The sequence below is a fragment of the Caretta caretta genome, chromosome 2, assembly GCF_965140235.1.
Source record: "Caretta caretta isolate rCarCar2 chromosome 2, rCarCar1.hap1, whole genome shotgun sequence".
In the NCBI taxonomy this organism is placed as follows: Eukaryota; Metazoa; Chordata; order Testudines; family Cheloniidae; genus Caretta; species Caretta caretta.
This window is the reverse complement of record NC_134207.1, coordinates 257,033,513-257,050,218: the sequence shown is the minus strand read 5'-3', so window position 1 is coordinate 257,050,218 and position 16,706 is coordinate 257,033,513. Positions and strand designations below refer to the sequence as shown.

At 46.6% G+C, this 16,706-nt stretch overlaps 1 protein-coding gene across 1 annotated transcript in view; it reads left to right on the top strand.

Moving 5' to 3' along the window:
* LOC125631204 (sodium channel protein type 5 subunit alpha-like) overlaps nucleotides 1-3,004 on the top strand; it is a 95,877-nt gene extending 92,873 nt beyond the window's left edge. The window contains exon 24 of the mRNA XM_075126020.1: nucleotides 250-3,004. Within this exon, the coding sequence (XP_074982121.1) occupies nucleotides 250-1,475 (1,226 nt within the window). The 3' untranslated portion in view covers nucleotides 1,476-3,004. The remainder of the gene's footprint in view (nucleotides 1-249) is intronic.
* The last annotated feature ends 13,702 nt before the right edge of the window (nucleotides 3,005-16,706 follow it).

Here is a 16,706-nt window from a genome sequence, read left to right as displayed (position 1 = left end):
GCAGATTTTGTGGGCACAACATACAATTCCATAAAGGTGTGTTATTTTTTTTAATTTCTAAACTTTTACAGATAAGCCATTAATCTTTTTTTAAAATATGTAAGTTTTCCTGTAAGAACTGTCAGTGCTAGATCATCAACACATTAATGTCAGGGAGATATCAGTTTTACGAATAATATTATTTCTTTCAGTTACTAATTCACAAAAAATTAGAAATTCTAATTGATTATTCCTTTTTTTTTCCTTTAGGCGCTCTGCTTTCTGACATTGTTAATGCATTTGAAAATTACTTCTCACCTACACTCTTCAGAGTCATTCGGTTGGCTGAGATTGGACGAATATTAAGACTTGTCCGAGCTGCCAAAGGAATTAGAACTCTCCTTTTTGCCTTAATGATGTCCCTTCCTGCTCTGTTCAACATTGGTCTCCTCCTTTTTCTGGTCATGTTTATTTATGCCATTTTTGGCATGGCTAACTTTGCTTATGTTCCATGGGAGAGTGGGATTGATGACATGTTCAACTTCCAAACCTTTGCTAACAGCATTCTTTGTCTCTTCCAAATGACAACATCTGCTGGCTGGGATGGTCTTCTCAGTCCTATTTTAAACACTGGACCTCCGTTTTGTGATCCTAACATACGAGGTGCTGTGGGAGAATGTGGTAAACCTGCTGTGGGTATTATTTTCTTTGTAAGTTACATCATTATATCATTTCTAATTGTTGTAAACATGTATATAGCTGTTATTTTAGAGAACTTCAACGTTGCCACTGAGGAAAGTACAGATCCTGTAGGTGACGATGACTTTGATATGTTTTATAAAATCTGGGAGAAGTTTGATCCTGAAGCAACTCAATTTATTGAGTATTCTGCACTTTCAAACTTTGCAGATGCTTTGGCAGAACCTTTACGTGTAGCCAAACCAAACAAAATTGAGCTCCTGGCAATGGACCTTCCCTTGGCCAGCGGAGATAGGATTCACTGTTTGGATATTTTGTTTGCTTTTACCAAACGGGTGCTAGGAGAATCTGGGGAAATGGACAAACTAAAAGAACAGACGGAGGAAAAGTTTATGGCTGCCAATCCATCTAGGTTTTTTCATGAACCAATCACAACCACGCTCAGACACAAAGAAGAGGAGGTTTCTGCCATTATTATCCAGAGGGCCTATAGGAGTCATTTGATTCAACGGTCCATGAAGCAGGCCTCTCTCTTATATCATAGAACTTGTGATGGTGACATCCTTGAAGATGCTTCACAGAAGGAAGGTCTCATTGCATTCATGGTGAATGAAAATTATGGTAAGAATCTAGACAAGTCCGAGACTGTGTCTTCCACGTCTTTCCCTCCATCCTATGACAGTGTCACCGGGGACACTAATGACAACCTCCAGGTAAAGACGGCGGACTCTTCCAAATGTGATGTACCTATAGGTTGTCGGCTATCTCCAGACAAAGATAACGAATCCATTGTTTAATATTTTGTTAATAATGCTTTAAAATATTCACAGAATATAATGATGTAAATATACAGCAACCGAAGCAGCCTTCTTTTTAAACATTAGTTGCAAAAGAAACAAGGGTGGTTCTACCCTTAACTATGGGAGTTCATAAGCTGTCACCTTTGACCCTGCTACATTCAACTTTACTCAATGTTTATATTTAGATATACCTAGGAAGAATCTGTGTAGAGTAATAACTGTTATTTTGGTGGCAGTCGTGAATTAAGGCAGAATCCTTGGTATCTTGTTACTATGGCCCAGACACAGAGCTGATTAGAGCTGCACTTTGCTTACTTCTGCTAACCGAACACCCACCCACTTAGATTGGTTTGCCTCATTATGGACCAAGTTCAAGAAGTGGAAAATAAGTTTCAAGATATCTGGAAAGAAATAGCTGTCTGGGAAAGGGGTGGGAGAAAATGTAATGGTTTTTGAGGGTTTTGAAGTAGGGAGGGGCAGGAGAAATTTAGCATAATTAACACTTTGATAATAAACCTGGTAGACTAATGACTCCCAATCTTTTCAGTTCTGTGACCCACATATCATAAACATTGCTATTGCATGACCCACGGATATGTCAAACTGTACTGGAACTCCTCCAATATGATGAATTTAAACAATAGCCATGGTATGTATACTATTATAGTCAAGTTACTGCAGTATAATGACATAATAAATGTAATACTTAACATTCCAGAAACAGAAATGAATTACATTAGAATATTTTTTTTACACAAAACTGAACTGCTTTTCCTCTGGAATTATGAAGTTGACATCTTTATCTTCACCATGTTTTCTTTCTAAAAATCTTTGTGACTCTTATGACATCATGATATCATTAGCTGGCACTTCTCCACAACAAACTCTACACCTTGGCCTGCCTTCAGTCTCTTCTACCATGTGTGTAAATACTTATTTGAGATACATGGGTTCATACTTTCTGTATGAACCATTTTGCTTTTCCTTTACTGATTTGTCTTCCTTTCTGTTGCATTGCCAGGTATTCAGAGCCACAAGACCACTCAAGTCTCTCTTGACACTTACATTCCATATTTAAAACTGTTAATTGTATATGTAAATCACTTTTCAAGATAAGATTAAAAAAAGTGGCAAGATTCATGTGACTATCAAGAGTAACTGGTCCAGGGGAAGCACAGCTTTCCTTTCTTCCCCACAGTGTTTTCAGACAGAAAAGAAGCTTGGCTTTGTGGCTGAGGCCCTGGACTGAGACTCTGATCTGGGTTCACTTCCTTGCTTGGCTACAGACTTTCCATGTGACCATAGGCAAATCACATTTGACTGCAGTGCAGATGTACCTTAATCTCTCTTTCACTCAGTTCCCCCTCTATAAAATGGGAATAATAATATTTCCTTTAATAAATCTCCCTTTTCCCCACTTTTGTCTATCTATTTAGATTGTGAGCTCTTTGGGCAGGGACTGGCTCTTACTATGCATATGTACAGTGCCTTGCACAATGTGGTCCCAGTCTTAATTGGGGCTTCAAGGTACTATTTGAATACAAAAAATAATAAATAATATTTGTAATGCCTTTTATCTTTCTTTCTCTCTGTTTTATTCCCCCCTGCTTCTCCTGGTGTAAATGGTCTCTTACTATGGAGTTTTGGGCCCATGCTGTAACTTTCTCCCTATATTTCGAAGCTAGACACCATGGGCAGTATCCTTTATTGGTGTGAATCAGCATAGTTTCATTGAAGTCTGTGACTCTGTACTATTGAAATCAGTGGAACTATTCTGCTGACCATTCACTGCTCCGGCCCTGGCCGCTGCTTTGGCCTCAGACCTAGCCCAACCGCTGCTCTGGCCCCTGACCCAGCCCAGCCACTGCTCCAACCCCAGCGGCTGACCACTGTTCTCTGCCCCGGCCCCTGACTGCTGTTCTAAAATACCCTCCAAAAGCAGTCAGATTTAAATTCCTGCACACGTCCTTGTATGAAGTAGGTACCTGCCCCATCTTGTGCACTGCACACATACAATATTGAGCATTCTGCACACCAGCGATCTTGCACTTGTCAAAGCTTTGAATTATGTGTAAGTCTATGAAGCCCCCATCCTCATCCCACCTCACGAAAATGTACAATTACAAGCATTTCCTTTTCATTTGTAACCCTGGCTGGGAGACTAGCCAACATTCATCTTTACCCTTCTGTTAAACAAGCAGGAGACTCTGGGACACCAAAAGAACATAGATTCATATGTTTGTATGTTAAGGGCAGAAGGGACCGTTATGCTTACCTCTTCTGATCTCCTGCATAACACTGGCCATAAGACTTCTCTGAATTAATTCCTGCTTCATGGCCAATTGTGATTGAACTAGAGCTTATCTAACCAATCTTGATTTAAAAATTTACAGAGATGGGGAATGCACCACAACCCTTGGTTCCCTCACTTAAAAAAGCACCTTATTCCTAGTCTGAATTTCTCTGGCTTCAATATCCAGACATTGGATTTTGTTATCCCTTTGTCTGCTAGCCCTCTATTAAATATATTCTCCATGTAGGTACTTATACACCATGATCAAGTCACCTCTTAACGTTTTCTTTGATAAACTAAACAGTTTGAGCTCCTTCAGCGTCTAATATAAGGCATGTTTTTCAATCCTTGAATCATTCCTGTTACTCTTTTTTTAATTCTCTTCAATTTTTCAACATCCTTTTTGAAGTGTGGATATCGGAAGCAGTAGTCCAGCAGGTTTCAGAGTAACAGCCGTGTTAGTCTGTATTCGCAAAAAGAAAAGGAGTACTTGTGGCACCTTAGAGACTAACCAATTTATCTGAGCATGAGCTTTCGTGAGCTACAGCTCACTTTTGCACCAGTGCTAAATACAGAGGTAATATAACGTCCCTACTCGATAATCCCCTATTTATGCATCCAAGGATTGCATTGGTCCTTTTTGCCACAATATCACATTGGGAGCTCATATTCTTGTGATTATCTACCATTATCGCCAAGACTTTTTCAGAGTTGCTGCTTCCCAGGATAATCTCTCCCATCCTGTAAGTATGGCCTGTTCTTTTTTGCATTAAGCTATATTGAACTACACATTGTTTGCTTATGCCCAGCTTACCAGGCGATCCAGATCACACTGTATCAGTGGCCTCTTCGTTAGTTACCACTCCCCCAATCTTTGTGTCATCTGCAAACTTGATCCGTAATCATTTTGTTTTCTTCCAAGTCATTAGTAAAAATGATTAAATAGCAAAAGACCAAGAACTGATTCCGGCACGACTCCACTAGAAACACACTTGCTTGATAACATTTTGTGGTATCAGTTAACCTCTGACTGTGATGGAGCTCCAGTAAATATCTCCATAGGAAAAGGAAGTGAAAACCCCCACAACCAGCGATACCACAGCTCTCCTCAGTATACCTCATCTCACTAGCTTAAGTGGACACACCTTTGACAGAAAATTATAGTAATCACCGCGCTAATTTCCTTTCACATGAACACCCTGATCAGAACATGAATTAATGGAAAGATTTTTGGACCACATAGCAATAACCTGTAAACACCCACTTCTGTTAGTTATATCAGCAGCTATACCATGGGATAGACTTGAAACTGGAATGCTCTGTTGAGATTAGCATTATTAAACGGGACCAATCTGATTATCTAGTCCATTGTTTCTCAACTGATGGATTGCAACCACCGGGGAAGCCATGAAAGGCAATCAGGGGGTTAGAAGGTGGTAGAAATTTTATTACAATCTAAAACAAAGAAAATCTCACTCTTACTTCCTGCACAAACTTGCCTTTCAAGTTAAAGTTTTATCTGTCCACTTTTCAAAACACATAAATTACATAGGCTTACCATTGTTCCCACTGATACATTTTTACTCTTAATTTTATAGAAAATGTAAAGGGGGTTGTGAAAATTCTTGTCTTCAAATAAGGGGTCACCAACCTGAAAAGGCTGAGCAACACATAGCTATCTGAGCTCCTGCATGGCACAGGTCATAGAATTTCACTCAGTGATTCCTCCAGTGAGCCCAGTAACTTGTAATTGAACCAGACGGAGCATACTCTCCATCTTGATTTAAATTTGACTAAAATTACAAGACAATTAGTTCTGGAGTAATTTAGAATCTGAGAATATTAGCAGTGGGTGGCATGAAACTAGAAATGCAGGATAGATAAACGTTAAACTTGTTGAACACTTCCACCTAGTGGTTTTGGTTAAAATTACATATAAAGAGAAACTTTCGTAACCTTTGGTTTCAGAGTAGCAGCCGTGTTAGTCTGTATCCGCAAAAAGAAAAGGAGTACTTGTGGCACCTTAGAGACTAACAAATTTATTTGAGCATAAGCTTTCATGAGCTACAGCTCACTTCATCAGATGCATGCAGTGGAAAATACAGTGGGGAGATTTTATATATACAGAGAACATGAAACAATGGGTGTTACCATACACACTGTAAGGAGAGTGATCAGGTAAGGTGAGCTGTTACCAGCAGGAGAGAAAAAAACAAAAACCTTTTGTAGTGATAATCAAGGTGGGCCATTTCCAGCAGTTGACAAGAAAGTGTGAGGAACAGTGGGGGGGGGGGGGGGGGGAGGCGAATAAACATGGCACACCCCACGTCACTCAGAGGGAGGAAGAAAGCATTAGTGCTCGAGCCCTAACCCACTTTCATGCTTACACATGCACAACCCAAGGCTGGCCAAGCCGGAGTGTAATATAAGAAGAAGAGGGGGAAGGGTAGATGAGAGTTCTGCCCTGTGCACAGGTCGTCTAGGGTCCGCTGTAAATCTTCATCTTGCTTCAGCTCTCAGGAGGGTTTTAAGCCCTGGGTTCTTCTGAGGGTATTTAATCCAGGGGCCCCTGTCCCCCATGCTCTCTGTACCAGTCCGAACCAGCCTTCTGCAGCTTTTTTGGCTTCTCCAAAACACACCAGTTTCAGGGTTGCAAGACTGTTGTGTTCCCACTCGCTGGCCTTCACAATTTTATTAGTTTTCCAACCCTTTCAGTTCTGTCTGGCTCAGTTTTTTTTTTTTCTCACGGCTGGCCAGGGTTGGGATACAGGCTTCCGGCTGTTTGGCAGTAGAGAGCCTGTTTGTGCGCGCTGGCCTTGGGTTGCAGTTTTGTTCCTTATTTTGGGGCCTCACTGGATCATTATGTTAACCAGTTCCTTTTTCCCTTCCTCCCCCTTCGGCCTCTTGTAACCTGCAAAGAAATCTTCCATTGCACATTCACACCTTTAACCCTTCCCAAGATACTTCCCAGTGCATATAGAAGCGTTAGCAATGTACAGCGCTGGTGCTTACCCAGGGGACCCCATGGGAGCGGGAGCATTTTATTGTGACACCCTCCCCACACACCTCAGCCCCCAAACTCCCTCCCAGATCCTGCATACCCCCTCCCCCTATACCTCTCCTGCCCCCAACTCCCTACGAGAGCCTGCAACCCCACCCCCTGTCCCAGCCCAGAGCCTGCACCTCCGACCCCTCCCCCACCCAAACTCCCTCCCAGAGCCCAACCTCTCACCCCTTCTGCACCCCAATCCCCTACCCCAGGCCTCCTTCCCCACCCAAACTCCCTCCCAAAGCCTTAGGCAGGTGAGGGGGCGGAGTTTTTGGGGGGGCGGGTTCTGGGCAGCATGAGTATTGGCCTGCTGGGAGGATTTAAGGACTGGCACTGGCCCTAAGGTAAATTGAGTTTGAGACCCCTGCACTACATGATCTTGGGAGTGAGTGAATTCCTTTCTCCAAAGAAGGAGTAAAGGAAAGAAAAGAGCCCCACCAGACTGCTAGAGTAGTGAGTGAGTGGGGAAAGTGGGAAACTGGGGCGGAGACTTTGAAAGCTGCAGCAGGAAGGAGGCACAGTCATGGAACCCATAGCATAAATGGCTCTGTTACAGAAGTTTGATTTTTGGCAACTCAGGCAGCTGGCCTTGCTGGACCCAGAGATTTGAGCAATTCTAGATGGCTTCTGATTTAACAGAGAGAACACAAGAATACCAGGTAAACGCCCTGATATTTGCCCGGGAAGCTGCTGCTGTGGACATCCTCTGTGCCCTATCCCTCACTGATGAGGAAAGAGAGAATTCACTCAAGTGAGCTTTTGGTGCCCTTTTCATAGGCAGACAGAATGCTGTATACAAGAGAGTTAAATTTAACAGGCGGTTATGACGCTATGAGCCTATCAGGGCCCACTAGCGGAGGGCCCACGGTAACGTAATTCATATCAGGCCTGACACAGGCACTACCCCCAACGCAGTCTTGCCATAAGACGTATCTGGAAGGTGTCACGTAAGGGATCATTTGTAAACTGTGGATATGCTGAACACCAAAATCCCTGTGCGATACATGTCTGGGTTGTGTATAAGGAGTTATATGTGCGTAGTGGAAATGTGTTCTTAAAGTGTGTCTGGGAGGCAGTGTACACATCGAGCCCACCTTACACAAGGGAATGTGGCTTCCCCTGTCTGACTATCTTGTTTACAGGCAGAAGACAATGAAAGTATATTTACATACAGAATAACCCCGTTTAGCTGACCCGCCATTATCCAGTTCTCTGCGTTAACCAGACAACTGGCACACACTGGTCCAGAAGGAGGCAATCTCTTCTGTGGCCTCTAGATGGCACTGCGGCCTTGCACTTTCCTATTCTCCAATGTATCTGGATTTTTGATTATCTGATCTGGCCCCCAGTCCCCATTTGATGGGATAAATGAGTTTCTGCTGTAAAAGTAAGCAAAGCTATCAAGCTAACAAGCAGCAGCTTAGTGAGCATGCCAGAGGATAGAATCTGCACCACTGGAATCCTTCCTGGCTCTTGAGGCAGAGCAATGGAGTTTGAGTAATATAAGAGAAGCAAAAAGACATTTTAGTTATCCATCACTTAGCGGACATAAAAAACAAAGGAGAATCCACTTCCATACAACATTGACAGGACTGAAATGACCTTCACAGGGCTGATGGCCTGCTTGTGAAAGGACAGCAAATTTTTATCCCCATGATACTTCAGAAAAAGAGGATCTGGGTCCTACAGGTACTCTCTCAGGAAGTGAGGACCCTCCACAGGAAACTCCACATGCAAGAAGTGAGAATGTCAGTCTGGAAGCCTGATCAGACCCTCTCAAAGACTTGATCTTTAGAATAATGCTCAGGACTATTTAAATGGAAGTGATAAGGGCACACCGTAGTGTAAATAGTTTTAAAGAATTTCACGTTTATTTTGAATGTTTGTGGTAAACACATCGGTTTATAATTTAATTTTAATCTATTATTGTCAAGAAAGGGAGATGTGGAGTGATCGTATAGTTTTTCCTCTTCAACAGTTACCAGAAAGGCCCATAAGAACAGCCATACTGGGTCAGACGAAAGGACCATCTAGCCCAGTACCCTGTCTTCCGACAGCAGCCAGTGCCAGGTGCCCCAGAGGGAATGAACAGAACAGGTGATCACCAAGTGATCCATCCTCTGTCACCCATTTCCAGCTTCTGGCAAACAGAGGCTAGGGACACCATCCCTGCCCACCCTGGCTAATAGCCATTGATGGACCTATCCTCCATCAATTTATCTAGTTCTTTTTTTTAATCCTGTTATGGTCTTGGACTTCACAACCTCCTCTGGCAAGGGGTTCTACAAGTTGACTGTGTGTTGTATGAAAAAATACTTCCTTTTATCTGTTTTAAACTACTGCCTATTCATTTCATTTGGTAGCCCCTAGTTCTTGTGTTATGAGAAGGAGTAAATAACACTTCCTTATTTACTTTCTCCACACCAGTCATGATTTTATAGACCTCTATCATATCCCCCTTTACTCGTCTCTTTTCCAAACTGAAAAATCCCAGTCTTATTAATATCTCCTCATACAGCAGCTGTCCTATGTCCCAAATAATTTTGTTGCCCTTTTCTGAACCCTTTCCAAGTCCAATATATCTTTTTTCAGATGGAGCGACCACATCTGCACGCAGTATTCAAGATGTAGGGATACCATGGATTTATATAGAGGCAATATGGTATTTTCTGTCTTCTTATATATCCGTTTCTTAATGATTCCCAACATTCTGTTAGTTTTTTTTGACTGTTGCTGTACGTTGAGTGAATGTTTTCAGAGAACTATCCACAATGGCTCCAAGACTACTTTCTTGAGTGGTAACAGCTAATTTAGACCCCATCATTTTATATATATATTTGGGATTATGTTTTCCAATGCATTGCAGCAGGGACCTTAATAGACATAAGAACTTCCTGGACAGGGAGATCTCTAGTTGACACTTAAGGCATGGCTCTTTATTTTTATGTCTTTGCACTACAGTAGGGATGGTGTCTTTCTGTTGGTCCTATGAAGTGTTCGGCTTCCTATTTCAAGAAGTCAGATCATTCAGTGAAATCATGCTCTAAAGTGTGCTGCTGAGTTGGACCCCAGTTGCCCTCACAGCCATTCCAGCAAGGTTACTCCAGGAAACATGCTGGAGCACATTCAGGGACAGCTGGGAAAGCAACAGCTGGAAAAGGAGAACTGACCTGAGGAGAGAAGGCACATTGGAGATCATTGTAGGGAGAAGGAAAATAAAGTAACTATGGCCCTGATTCTGCTGTCAGATCTGATTTCAGCATCTGGGTCCCTTTTTGAACAGTACCCTGCACCCATATGACACTTGATAATAGTAACAATGCCTAAGTATATGGGAGAAAGAGTAGAGAAATGCAGGTGTGAAGTGCCAGGGCGAAGAATAAAGATGCTATAGAAATCAGATAGGAAAGGGGGCAGGAGTGATTTTTTTTTTATTTTAATTTCCTGTAGATGTTTAAAGCACCAATCTTAGGTCCCAGTGCAGCCAAGCACGTCATCATATTTTGCCTGATCCTGTTCCCATTGAAGTCAATAAGCATTACAATTAATTAAGAATTAAAACCCAAGAAGAAAAAAGCTGATGATTCACATAAAAATAGTTAAAAACTAACTTCATTCCAGTACATTTATTTTAATGTTAAAGATGCTGGAAGGAAGGGCATGTTAGATTGTAATGAAAATTGTAGAAATGAGAGTGTGGAATAAATGAAAATTATTTCATTATCTTGTGTTTGCCTCCATTCTTGGTGGTGGTCTTCTCATTAGCTGGGCCTCAAAGGCATCACCATATTTGACTATTTCTGCAAAAAGCAAATTTTCCCATTGTGATGGAGAATCTGCTATTTTTAAATGATAAAAGGCAAAGGAAGGTCTATTTTAATTTTTTTCTGTAAAGTATGCAGCAGCGCAGGAACCAGAAAACTTTTATTGAGCCCTCTGCCTCATGCACAGGAAGTGACCTCAGGGATAAAAGTGAGGCAAAAATCCTCAGGCTGAGAGCACAGAACTTAAAGCCCAGGGGAAGTGGGCTAAGGCAGCAATTCTCAACCGGGGGTCCACGGCCCCTTGGGGGTACGTGAGGCCTTTCAGGGGGGCCACAGAGCCCCGCAGCTGAAACCCGGTGCGCCGAACCCCAGCACTGAAGCCGGGAGCAGCGTGGGGCTGAAGCTGGTGCCCTGAGCCCCAGCGCTGAAGTGCTGTGGGGCTGAAACTAGCGGCTCCCCTGCCCCAGCCAGAAGCGGTGCGGGGCTGAAGCTGGTGTGTCCTCCCCCTCCCCCCCCAACTAGGGTGACAAGGTGTCCTGTTTTTGACTGGAACACATGGTCGAAAAGAGACCCTGGAGACTCTGGTCAGACCACTGACTGGACTGTTAAAAGTCCGGTCGGCATTGCTGCGGGGCTAAGGCAGGCTAGTCCCTACCTGTCCTGGAGCACCACGCTGCATCCCGGAAGCGGCCATCAGGTCCAGCTCCTAGGTGGGGAGGCCACGGGGCTCCACACGCTGCCCGAGCACAGGCTTCACATTCCCATTGGCTGGTTTCTGGCCAATGGGAGCAGTGCCTGTGGGCGATGGCAGCATGCACCACTGAGCCTCCTGCTGCCCCCGCACAGGAGCCAGCCTTGCGGGCTGCTTCCAGGGTGCAGCGCAGAACCAGGACAGGCAGGCAGCCTGCCTTAGCTCCCCTGCTGCACCGCTGACTGGGAGCTGCCTGAGGTAAGCCTGTGCCCCAACCCCGAGCCCTTGCCCCAGCCCTGAGACTCCCCAAACCTGGAGCCACCGCCTGCACCCCAGAGCCTACACCCCCAGGCCAGAGCCCGCACCCCCAGCCCAGAGCCCTCAACCCCCTGCACCCCAACCTCCTGCCCCATCCCAGAGCCCCCTCCCACACCCTGAACCCATCATCCTCAGCCCCACACCAGAGCCTTCACCCCCACCCCCACCTGCACCCCAACCCCCTCCCGCACTCTGAATCCTTCAGCCCCCACCCCCCAGCCTGGAGCCCCCTCCTGCACTCCAAACCCCTCATCCCTGGACCCACCCCAGAGCCAGCACCCTCAACTGGCACCCTCACCCCCTCCCACACCCCAACTTCCTTCCCCCAGCCCGGACCCCCCCTCCCACACCCTGAACCCCTCATTTATGGCCCCATCCCGGAGACCGCACCCCCGTTTAGAGCCCTCACCTCCTCCCACACCCCAACCCCCTGCCCAAGCCCAGTTAAAAAGAGCGAGGATGGGGGAGATAGAGCCACTGAGGGTGGGGAAATGTAGTGAGTGGGGGGCAGGGCCTCGGGGAAGGGGCGGGGATAGGGTGTGCAGTTTTGTGCAATTAGAAAGTTGGCAACCCCAACCCCTGCCCCAGCCGGGAGCAGCACAGGGCTGAAGCTGGCGGCCCACCCGCCCCAGCCAGGAGCAGCATGGAGGTGAAGCTGGCGCCCCCAAGCCCCCGAAGCCGGGAGTGATATGGGGCTGAAGCTGGCAAACCTCCCCCTCCCAAGCCAGGAGCAGCGGGGGGCTCAAGCCGGGAGCCCCAGAGCCACCCCCACCCCACCCCCCCGCTGAACTTGGGAGCTGCACTGGGAGCCCTCCATGCCCTTACATAGCCCCTAGCTACTCCCTTCCTGCACCCTGAGCTACTCCCCTGCCTGCACACAGCCCCTAGCTACCTCTCTGCCTGCACCCTGAGCTATTCCCCTCACTTCACACAGCCCCTAAATACTCCCTCCCTGCACCCTGAGTGGTTTTCAAACTTTTTGAACTGAGTCCCCTCTTTGGGTTATATTTTTTGGTTGCATCCCCACACAGCCCAGACAGGCTATGTGGCCTCCTGAGTGAGTCAGGGGGTGGAGGTGGCGCTCCCTCCTGGACCCTGCTGTGCAGAGCCTGCTTGAGCTTCACCAGCCGTTGTGCCCCCCTAAAATAGAAGTAAAACTATGCCTATGCCCAAGGATTCCCCACCCCCCCAGCCCAAAGCCCACAGTGCCCCTCTTCCCCCCAACCCCTGCCAGGCCCTGGTGTTTTTATAGCATGTTGAGTGGAGCCTCAGCAAGAAAAAGTTAAGAACCCCTGGACTAAGTAGTTTTAAAGCCACCTTTGCACCCTCCCAATCCTGGGCTGCTTCAGTGGCGGGAGTGGCCCCCAACATATCTTAGACAACCCTGTGGGCTGATCTAAGCCTTGGTCTACACTAGGAGTTGAGGTTGAATTTAGCAGCATTAAATTGATTTAACCCTGCACCCGTCCACACGACGAAGCCCTTTTTTTCTACTTCAAGTGTTCTTAAAATTGATTTCCTTACTCCATCCCCGACAAGGGGATTAGCACTGAAATCGGCCTTGCCGGGTCAAATTTGGGGTACTGTGGACACAACTAGATGGTATTGGCTTCCGGGAGCTATCCCAGAATACTCCATTGTGACCGCTCTGGACAGCACTCTCTACTCAGATGCACTGGCCAGCCAGACACGAAAAGGCCCGCGAACTTTTGAATTTCAATTTCCTGTTTGGCCAGCATGGCAAGCTGCAGGTGAACATGCAGAGCTCATCAGCAGAGGTGACCATGATGGAGTCCCAGAATTGCAAAAGAGCTCCAGCATGGACCAAACGGGAGGTGCGGGATCTGATCGCTTTATAGGGAGAGGAATCCGTGCTATCAGAACTACATTCCAGTTTTCAAAATGCCAAAACCTTTGTGAAAATCTCCCAGGGCATGAAGGACCGAGGCCATAACAGGGACCCAAAGCAGTGCCGCATGAAACTCAAGGAGCTGAGGCAAGCCTACCAAAAAACCAGAGAGGCGAACGGCCGCTCCGGGTCAGAGTCCCAGACATGCCACTTCTATGATGAGCTGCATGCCATTTTAAGGGGTTCAGCCACCACTACCCCAGCCACGTAGTTTGACTCCTTCAATGGAGATGGAGGCAACACGGAAGCAGGTTTTGGGGATGAGGAAGATGATGATGAGGTTGTAGATAGCTCACAGCAAGCAAGCAGAGAAACCAGTTTTCCCGACAGCCAGGAACTGTTTCTCACCCTGGACCTGGAGCCAGTACCCCCTGAACCCACCCAAGGCTGCCTCCCAGACCCGCCAGGTGGAGAAGGGACCTCTAGTGAGTGTAACTTTTAAAATACTATACATGGTTTAAAAGCAAGCATGTTTAATGATTAATTTGCCCTGGCATTCGCAGCTCTCCTGGATGTACTCCCAAAGCCTTTGCAAAGATTTCTGGGGAGGGCAGCCTTATTCCGTCCACCATGGTAGGACACTTTACCACTCCAGGCCAGTAGCACGTACTCGGGAATCATTGTAGAACAAAGCATTGCAATGTATGTTTGCTGGCGTTCAAACAACATCCGTTCTTTATCTCTCTGTGTTATCCTCAGGAGAGTGATATCATTCATGGTCACCTGGTTGAAATAGAGTGCTTTTCTTAAGGGGACATTCAGAGGTGCCCATTCCTGCTGGGCTGTTTGCCTGTAGCTGAACAGAAATGTTCCCCGCTGTTAGCCACAGGGAGGGGGGAGGGATGAGGGGCTAGCCACGCACTGGGGAGAGGCAAAATGCGACCTTGGAACGAAAGCACATGAGCTATGTATGTAATGTTAACATCAAGGTTTACCGTGAAAGAGTGTAGCCACTGTTCTAGAAAATGTGTCTTTTTAAATACCACTGTCCCTTTTTTTTTTCTCCACCAGATGCATGTGTTTCAAGGATCACAGGATCTTCTCCTTCCCAGAGGCTAGCGAAGATTAGAAGGTGAAAAAAATGCACCCGCAATTAAATGTTCTCTGAGCTCATGCTGTCCTCCCACATTGCCAGAGCACAGACGAATGCGTGGAGGCAGACAATGTCAGAGTGCAGGAAAGCACAAAGACCGGGAGGAGAGGTGGCGGGCTGAAGAGAGGGCTGAAACTGAAAGGTGGCGGCAGCATGATGAGAGGAGGCAGGATTCAATGCTGAGGCTGCTGGAGGATCAAACTAATATGCTCCAGCGTATGGTTGAGCTGCAGGAAAGGCAGCAGGAGCACAGACCGCTGCTACAGCCCCGTGTAACCAACTGCCCTCCTCCCAAGTTCCATAGTCTCCTCACCCAGATGCCCAAGAACGCGGTTCCATAGCCTCTGGCCACCCAGCCACTCCACCCCAGAGGATTGGCCAAGCAACAGAAGGCTGGCATTCAATAAGTTTTAAAGTTTTAAACTTTTAAAGTGCTGTGTGGCCTTGTCCTTCCCTCCTCCATCACCCCTCCTGGTGCTTCTCTCCTCCACCACCCCTCCTGGGCTACCTTGGTACTTATCCCCCTATTTGTGTGATGAATTAATAAAGAATGCACGAATGTGAAGCAACAATAACTTTATTGCCTCTGCAAGCGGTGATCGAAGGGAGGAGGGGAGGGTGGTTAGCTTACAGGGAAGTAGAGTGAACCAAGGGCTGGGGGAGTTTCATCAAGGAGAAACAAACAGAATTTTCACAACCGTAGCCTGGCCAGTCATGAAACTGGTTTTCAAAGCTTCTCTGATGCGCACCACACCCTCCTGTGCTCTTCTAACCACCCTGGTGTCTGGCTTTGCATAACCAGCAGCCGGCGATTTGCTTCAACCTCCCACCCCGCCATAAATGTCTCCCCCTTGTCACAGATATTGTGGAGCGCACAGCAAGCAGTAATAACAGTAGGAATATTGGTTTCACTGAGGTCTAACTGAGTCAGTAAACTGCGCCAGCGTGCTTTTAAACGTCCAAATGCACATTCTACCACCATTCTGCACTTGCTCAGCCTGTAATTGAACAGCTCCTGACTACTGTCCAGGCTGCCATGGCATTAAGGGGTAGGCTGAGTCCCCAAGGATAACTATAGGCATTTCAACATCTCCAATGGTTATTTTCTGGTCTGGGAATAAAGTCCCTTCCTGCAGCTGTTCAAACAGACCAGAGTTCCTGAAGATGCGAGCGTCATGTACCTTTCCCGGCCATCCCACATTGTGAAACGTCCCTTGTGATCCAACAGTGCTTGCAGCACTGTTGAAAAGTACCCCTTGTGGTTTATGTACTCGCCGGCTTGGGTGCTCCGGTGCCAAGACAGGGATATGGGTTCCGTCTATGGCCCCACCACAGTTAGGGAATCCCATTGCAGCAAAGCCATCCACTATGACCTGCACATTTCTTAGGGTCACTACCCTTGATATCAACAGATCTTTGATTGCATGGGCTACTTGCATCACAGCAGCCCCCACAGTACATTTGCCCACTCCAAATTGATTCCCGACTGACCGGTAGCTGTCTGGCATTGCAAGCTTCCACAGGGCTATTGCCACTCACTTCTCAACTGTGAGGGCTGCTCTCATCTTGGTATTCTTGCGCCTCAGGGCAGGGGAAAGCAAGTCACAAAGTTCCATGAAAGTGCCCTTACACATGCGAAAGTTTCACAGCCACTGGGAATCGTCCCAGACATGCAACACTGTGTGGTCCCACCAATCTGTGCTTGTTTCCTGAGCCCAGAATCAGCGTTCCACCACATGAACCTGCCCCATTAGTACCGTGATGCTCACATTGCCAGGGCCCGTGCTTTGAGAGAAGTCTGTGTCCATGTCCTCATCACTCTCGTCACTACGCTGACGTTACCTACTCGCCCGGTTTCGCTCTGCCAGGTTCTGGTGCTGCATATACCGCTGGATGATGCATGTGGTGTTTAATGTGCTCCTAATAGCCAAAGTGATCTGAGCGGGCTCCATGCTTGCCGTGGTATGGCATCTGCACAGAAAAAAGGCGCGGAACGATTGTCTGCCATTGCTCTGACGGAGGGAGGGGCGACTGACGACATGGCTTACAGGGTTGGCTTACAGGGAATTAAAAACAACAAAGGGGGGTGGCTTTGCGAGAAACAGAATGGC